Source organism: Equus caballus, chromosome 12, assembly GCF_041296265.1.
Source record: "Equus caballus isolate H_3958 breed thoroughbred chromosome 12, TB-T2T, whole genome shotgun sequence".
Classification (NCBI taxonomy): Eukaryota; Metazoa; Chordata; class Mammalia; order Perissodactyla; family Equidae; genus Equus; species Equus caballus.
In genome coordinates this window covers 3,173,505-3,181,603 of record NC_091695.1, presented here as the reverse complement: position 1 = coordinate 3,181,603, position 8,099 = coordinate 3,173,505, and the positions used below count along the sequence as shown (strand labels likewise).

The window sequence follows — 8,099 nt, the reverse complement described above, 5'->3', positions numbered from 1 at the left end:
GCAGAGCTAGGAGTAACACTTCATTTTTCCAACTGCCAGTCCAGTAGGGGTACAAACGATCAGGAAAGACTTCAAGGCGGAGCTGTGCATAGGGGTGGCTGGGTTATGCTGCAGAAAAGACAAGCCCAGCATTTCAATGGCTTAAAACAACAAAGATCTGTTTCCTGCTCGTGTAAGTCAAAGGCAGGTGGGTTGATTTTCCAAGACAACTGCCCTCTGCACAGAGACTTAGTGATCCTCCCTCTTATAGGTGCCCTGTGATCTTCTGGTTGTCACGTGGGGAAGAGGATCTTGCAGTGAAAATCAAGTGCTTTGGCCCAGAATTGTCATGCATCTCCTCCCCTCACAGCCTGTGGGCCAGTCCTATGGCCCCGCCTGACTGCAAGGGGACAGGGAAGCGCAAGTGTCTTGTGTGCCCAGGGCATGGGTGAGCACTAAAACTCTCACCATACATAAGATAGCGAAGAACACACAGGATTTGTGGAAGCAGGAGGAGGCCTTTCACTTATGAAAATCGTGTCAGGAAATACACGCAGAATACCTAATCTTTTTGAAAGCCCAGTGCTGGGTTCTCTCACATACATTTTTATTAGCTGATGCTGCCAACAGCCCAGAAGGTAGATATTATCCTGTTTTTTATGGTTTAGGGAACTGAAGCTCATGGAGGTTACATAACTGGCCCCAGAGCTCATACCAATAAGTGGAGGGAAGTCTAACTCCCTTGCTCTTCCTTTTCTCCGTCTCTCAATTTCATACAATTATCTATTTTCCGTCCCACAGGGAATTTATCTTTATAAGGCCAGGGGCACCACTGGGGAGGGATGCACAGGGGCTGGCAATTCTACTGGCAGCGTTTCATTCCTTGAGCTGGGTGGTGAGCACACAGACGTGTGTATAAATCTTTATACTTTTTACATCTTAAATATGTTAATGTTTATCTTGAAAACATAAGAATTTTCTATAAATACTGGCAGCCAGAAAGCGGGAAATACAGTATTGTTGACAATTGTTGAGCACATACTATGCCCTAGACAGTTTTAAATAGTTTATTTACTTGTACTAACTTATCTCCTTATCTCACCCTTCCAACAACGTATGAGGTGGATACTATTATTATCCCCATTTTAATATGAATGGAAAAATTGAAGAAAGTCAGATTAACTAAATTATCGAAAGTCATATAATTTATAAAGGGGAAAAAACTAGATTTGAAAGAAGCACTCTGGTTTCAAGATATGTACACCTAAAGACCACCACCCTATAATAACTTTCCTCAGAGGTGAACCCGTGAGTGGGTGAGTCAAATTTGCAGAGGTGGGGGAAAATGTTTTGTGTATCTCCGGCGAAGTGCCTGTTACATTCCTTGGAGATTTGCATCCGGTTAAACAGGGAATTCAACATAGCTTTCTCGTGACATTGACAGAAAAAGAGATGGTGTAGTTGGCAGTAGTTTCAAAGAAATGTTTAATATCTGGGCTTGACTGCCCTGGACTGGTTGAAGGGGAAGGACCAGGCAATAACAGAGGGTTCTGCCAATCACGGAAACTTCCTTGGCAAGGAGGGTGGAGTAGTGGAGGGATTTAAGAATGCTGAAGGTCCAGTGATCTAGCCTAGTTGGTGTTTTCTCCTGCTTGGATAGGGAAGCTATAAAAACACAGTTTGGGATTACTGCTGTTGCTGCTGCTCATCAGATCAGTCACTCTAGGACGGATCTTCTCATCGCCATAGTTATTTCAGTACACACACTCCAGTTCAGAGACTGCACACACACACGCGCACATTGCAGTTCAGGAATTGCACACACACACACACACACTGCAATTGAGGAATTGCACACACTCACACTGCAGTTCAGGAATTGCACACACACACACACACACACACACACACACACTCCAGGATTGCGGTGTAAGGACTTCCCAGGTGGGACACCCCCGGAGCGGAGGGAAGCCCAGCCGGAGCGCTCCGGGTTGACAGCAGGACCCGCCCCGCGCCTGCGCCTTGCCCGCGCGCCCGTGGAGGACTGCCGCCAGGGGGCGCGCACGCCCGGCGCGGCCGCTCCGTCTCCCCGCCCGCTCCCGCCCTCGCTGCCCGCGAGCAGAGAAGGCGGAAGTCGGGCGGCTGGGACTCGGGCTCCGCGGCCCAGGGACACGGCGGCGGCGGCGGCGGCCTTGGGGCCGGGAGATTGGCGTCCTGGCCGCCTCGGCTTGCAGCGCGGAGCGCATGCTCTCCCGGCGCCTCGGCTGAGCGAGTCGTGCGGCCGGTGGAGTCGGCGGCCCGCGGACGAGAGCGGTGAGTCTCCTCCGGACATCTCCCGGCGGCCGCGGCCTTGCTCCCCGCAGGTGAGGGCGCGGTCCCCGGTCCCCTCGCTTCCCACAGGTGAGGACTCCACCCCTGCCCCCTGGCCTCCCACAGTGGGGGTGCCGCCCCCCTGCCCCCCTCCTCCCCGCCGGGGTCCCCTCCTCGCCCCCAGTGCCCCTTGGGGTTCCCCTCCTCGCCCCTCTCCTCCCCACCGGGGTCCCTTCCCCGCCGCTCTCCTCCCTGCCGGGGTCCCCGCCCCGCCCCTCTCCTCCCCGCAGGGGTCCCCGCCCCTCTCCGCCTCTCTCCTCCCCCCCGGGGTCCTCTCCCCGCCCCCCGTGTCCCCTGGAGTCCCCTCGAGTCCCCTCTCCTCCCTGCTGGGGTCCCCGCCCCTCTCCTCCCGTCGGGGTCGCCTCCCTGCCCCCCGTGTCCCCTGGAGTCCCCTCTCCTCCCTGCTGGGGTCCCCGCCCCTCTTCTCCCGTCGGGGTCGCCTCCCTGCCCCCCGTGTCCCCTGGAGTCCCCTCCCCGTGCCTCTCCTCCCGCCGGGGTCCCCTCCCCGTGCCCCGCGCCGACCCCCAGCCTTGCCTCCATTCGCTCCGCGCGTTCCCTTTCCAGAAAAGGAAATCGCCTCCTGGATTTTCCCCTTCTCTCGGAGCTTTAAAAAAAATCCCTTTTGAGTTCCCACCGCCTCCCTCTGTCACTGTCATGGGAAGGCTATTTTGGGTTCCCGGCTGAACTCGATAGAGGTCCCGGGCAGCGAGTTTAAAAAAAAAAAAAAAGACAAGGTTCAGATGACACGGATGTTTCCTCCCCGCCCCTGCACTCGGTAGTCGCAGCGATTGTTCCAGACGCCGGGCTGATAAAGCTGTTCCTAGTACTTGGCGTTAGGGGAACTCCGGCCGAGGCTTAGGGCGTCTCGAGTGTGAACAGAAAGCGCCGGCGGCCGGAGCGGCCCTGCGGGTCTCGCTGGACCCAGAAGCGCGTGAAGACGCTGCAGGTGTCGGCCGTGGGAACCCGGGATTGTCGGGGGAGGGGAGGGACCTTTCGGATTTGGAGGTTGCGGGTAGGGTGAGGACGGGGTGGCCTCTTGTGACTCAGGAGGGAACGTGTTTCGGGGACTTGTTGCCCAGGCGGTGGTCAGCTGCAGCCTGCAGGCGCGGTGCACATGGCAGGATTTCAGAACTGCAACTTGTCTTCTCTGTGATTAATTCGGACGTGTGATGCTGGTGAACTTCTGGCCGCTTGGGTTTTGAAAGAAGTCGTTCACGTCCTCGCTTCCTGGAGGAGCGGGAGCAGTGCCTGGGAAGGGGACTGCCCCTAGTTTGTGTTCAAAGTTAAGGCCTAACAATGGGCTGGCACCGCCTCTTGGCCCATGCAGCACATTTGCTTGTCTTTGCATTTTAGGGATAGATTTGAAGGAGTTGGTAAATAATTTCTGTTTCTAAAGCTAGTAGCAAATTAAGCGTAACTTCTCAGTATTTTGTTTTACTTTACGTGAGCTGTATGTTTAGCCGTGAGTGAATTTCCTTTGACTTAAAATTGACCAATTCAAGACACAGTTTGTTGATTTCTTTAGCTTTGAACGTTTCTCTCATTAGCATCTGTGGATCGTAGAAGAACCAGTTTTTGTGCATCACCCTACTCCCCCATGCCAAGACCTTTAACAGTATACTCTCTGGATTGTAGTATGTATATCCAGATACTCATAAGTGGGTTTAAGCCATGCTTTATGGCATGCCATTTGCGGTATTTCTTGCAGTCAGAATAAGTTGACTCTGATTACCTCCCACAATATTCAATTAAGGCACTGCTTATTAACTAGAGTCTGAACTGCAAAAAGAGAATTGCAGTCATTCAGCTCCTAACCTACAAGGTAAGGAGCGATTTAAATTTGTTCCATCCTTTCTCTTAATTCATAGAGAAAGCCACGTAAATTCTAAATGTTAGAGTAGAAAAGAAAAGAGGCTGTAAGAAGTCTGTTTTACAGGTAGGAATATATATGAACTCTTGCTTGTTTTAGCTTACGGAAAGCCAGGCTGACTTCTGCAGCATGTCGTGGTGTGGATACCCGTGCTGCCCTCTGAGGTTGGAAAGCATCTTGGGAGAGAACACTGTTTTCTACATACCGTGGGTGCCGGACCGTCTTCTGTTCACTGCTATGGCTGATACAAAGCACTTTGTGTTCTTCTCTGAATGTTAATGAAAATAGCTATAATTTTCCTTGTATTTAGGAAAGTTATTTTCACTTATGTCATCAAGTCATCACAATCCCTAAAAGTAAAGGGAAAAAATGTTTTAACTTGCAAAAAAAGAAAGATTCAACATAAAAATAATGCATGGCACTCAGAATACTGTTTTAGCCTAATTTTCCCTTTGTAGTATAGTTACATGGGACCATATACTGTAGACAGAGAGTGACTATCTGAAAAAGTTTATTTGGAGGATATGAAGCTTCTATATTACTTCTTAAAACATGAAAAGTAATGTGAAAATTGTAGATATCTAGGTTTTTGACAGTGCTCATTTTCAGGCCTTGCACTGCATTCCTGCAGTGGAATTCCTTTTAAGGCGCTGCGACTGATCAGACAGGTTTTCTTAGTAACACATTTACTGTAAAAGATTTCTTTAAATCTCAAGACCTTCAGGTCTTTGGAACTGGTCTGCAAGAGGGCAGTCTATTGGCTATCCAATAAATTGCATGTTAAGTGGACATTTGGGCAGAAAAAGGAAACTTAGCTCAGTAACTTTTGCTTTTGTCTTCTGGCTACCACTGTTATATGCCGTACAGGCAGATAACAAATATTGACTTCTCAAAAGTGATTTTACTTTTAAAAAGTAAAATGGGTTAAATTCAAAAGACAAATATACCTAGAGTTGTCAAGGGTATATAAAATGGACTTGCTAATACTCACTCTGCTTTTGGGAGTTAGAAAGCCTTTGATACATGTTGGATAACCAGCATTATCTATCAGAAACCTTAAAAAGTTACATACCCTTTGACCTAATAATTCTACTTCTAGGAAATTTATCTAAGGAAGTAATTGGATACAAAAATGTGTATGGGAAGAAAAATAAGAAAGGATATAAACCCTGGTGTAGCGTAAGTGTCCTCTCGATTGGGAGGGTGTGCCGGGGCCTTTGGCTCCATCCTGGAGCGTGGCTGCCATGTCTGATTCTGCTATTTGCCACTGTCTTGCCGTCCCTTCCTTCCTGCCAACCTGTACTTGGTCTTCCCTGGGAATCCACATTCGCTAGAACAAGGCTTTGGGAGCTGTTTCTGTCTTCTCAAAAATATTGTTTCAAAACTAAGAAAGTAAAACAAAATGCCAGTTTTTCTCTACTGATTCTTTAAAATTTTATCAACCTGGCGTAATAATACTGGATAGCTCGTGTTTAGTAGAAGCTGTGGTCAACACCTTAGTCTACTGTAATAAAAAGAAAGGGGAAAAAACTTTAAATGCAGATTTATAGACAAATTCATCAAAACACAGAGACAGACGTAGTACAAAGTGCACAGGCTCTGGGGTCAGGGAGACGGGTTCTCATCACAACTCTGTTACTTATTAGTTGGGTAATCTCGGCAAGCGGCTTAACCTTTTTGAGCTCCACAGTTTCCACTTTGATAAAGGGGACAGTAAAATTATTAACTACGATTACTCTATAAAGCTGCACATATCATGATCACTCCTTCTTACCTCCAGGCACAGTTCTAAGTGCTTGCGCCTGTTAACGCATTTAATCCTCTCAGTAATTCTGAGGTGGATTCCGTTGTTATCCCCATTTGCAGATGAGGCACAGGAAGCACAGAAGGTTATATAATTTGCCCAGGTCATAGCCCAGGTGATGGAGAAAGAGTTAAACCCAGAGCGTCTGATTCCACCACCTCGCAGTACTGCCTCTCCAGCCAGGACAGCACCGCGTCCTTTGTGGGTGCTCACTTGGGGTACTCAGAATCTCTTTGAGAAGAAGGAAAAGGTATCTATAGTGGTAAAAAAAAAAAAAAAGCAGAGGATTACTGTCTTAATCCATATTTTACATGGTGATAGCTAGCATTTTTATATAAAAATGAAACAGGCAGGGGGATAGTTGTCTACCAGATTAACTGGAGGCTTACATTCTGTTTCTAGAACTACATCTGGCACATGTTAGGAATTTTCCCCAGGGGTCATTATCTACAACAGGCTGTGAATTGCTCTTAGACATTAGCTTCTCACTGGCAAATGTCATAATGACTTCGAATTTGAAGGCACCCCACCTACCCATGAAAGCAGTAGTTTTCCGTAGGCAAACAAGCTCACTTGTTTTTCCAGTCATTAATAATGAAACATAGTCACTTGACTTGGCTAAAGGCAGAAGGACATACAGATAGACTTTTTCAATTCCATTCTTTCTCCACAGGAGAAATCCCCACACTGAACGTTTGGAAGTGCTCATAGAATTTTAGGTCTAGAAGAAGAAACCAAGATCCACATAGTTAAGTTGCCCTAAATCACACGTGTAACAGTTGCACACAATGGTGAGCCCTTGTGCGCTGCTCTTCCTTGCGCTGCCTGCTGCTGGCACTCGTGTCTTCAGGCTACTTGAAGGAGCTTCAGCAGCATAATGACGTTCTTCAGCAGGTGGTTCATGAACACCTATTATGTGAAAGATCTTGTGCTAAGTACCGAGAATATGAGAATTAATTCTTTACTTCAGTCACGGGAAACAGATAGTTATGGGATAGTATTGCAATTGAGGCACTTTTCTTCTTTTAACCTTACATTCTTTCTACTAGATCATGAACTCCGGAGCTTACAATAAAATAGTAGTCATGAAACAAAGCTCAAAAAACTGGAAGTTTTCTGAAGATGATATTAACACAGCTAATGTATATCAACTAAAAGGTGACTTGCATTGATAAGCTGTGATATATATGTGCGTGTATATTTATGTATGTTAAGGCATTTTTTTCTTGCTATTTCTACAGAGCAACCAATAAACACGTTACTATGAGTCTGCTAAACTGTGAAAATAGCTGTGGATCCAGCCAGACTGAAAGTGACTGCTGTGCAGCCATGGCCAGCTCCTGTAGTGCTGCGGCAAAAGACGACAGCGTGAGTGGAACTGCCAGCACGGGGAATCTCTCCAGCTCTTTCATGGAAGATATCCAGGGATATGATGTGGAGTTTGACCCACCCCTGGAGAGCAAGTATGAATGTCCCATCTGCTTGATGGCGCTGCGGGAAGCAGTGCAAACACCGTGCGGCCATAGGTTCTGCAAAGCCTGCATCATCAAGTCAATAAGGTACGTGAGCGGCAGAGAACCGAGTCCCCTGACAGAACCAAGTACAGAGAACATCGTCACGTAGAACACAGGACATCCCAAGATGAGTTTTATACGTAAAAAGCTACTTAGGGAAAAGGAACGCTGGACAGAAAATTAAGAAATTTACATTTTTATCCCAATTCCTACTGTGGCATGAAAGGTAATTTCTGTCTCCTCCCTAGTCTGACCCTTGGATAAATAAATAAGTAAATAAGTAGCTACTTTTACTTAAAGCAGTTCTGTTACTGTTGCAGACTAGAGTGTGTCTCTGTGCTTTAAGAAAATAGTATAAAATAAATGTACCTTAAATGAGGAGCCTCCTCGAATTCAGTAATCTCAGCCATACAGAGAAGGGTGACTCTGTAAGTGACCAGTTGTTCTGATTTTAGCCATGTTAAGTTCTGTTACCTGATGTCTATGCACAACTGTAAAAGAACCAACATTTTTTTTTTTAAGATTTTATTTTTTCCTTTTTCTCCCCAAAGCCCCCCAGTGC

At 47.2% G+C, this 8,099-nt stretch overlaps 1 protein-coding gene across 10 annotated transcripts in view; it reads left to right on the top strand.

The window, feature by feature from the left end:
• The first annotated feature begins 1,611 nt into the window (after window positions 1-1,611).
• TRAF6 (TNF receptor associated factor 6) overlaps window positions 1,612-8,099 on the top strand; it is a 42,741-nt gene continuing 36,253 nt past the window's right edge. For 4 of the 10 annotated variants that reach the window (XM_070229307.1, XM_070229311.1, XM_070229309.1 and 1 more), the window contains exons 1-2: window positions 2,032-2,292; window positions 7,265-7,582. In XM_070229307.1, the coding sequence (XP_070085408.1) occupies window positions 7,287-7,582 (296 nt within the window). In that variant the 5' untranslated portion in view covers window positions 2,032-2,292; window positions 7,265-7,286. Of the gene's footprint in view, window positions 2,380-3,117; window positions 3,296-7,264; window positions 7,583-8,099 lie in introns of those variants that run through there. The other 6 variants (XM_070229306.1, XM_070229310.1, XM_023653893.2 and 3 more) reach the window with 4 other exon arrangements.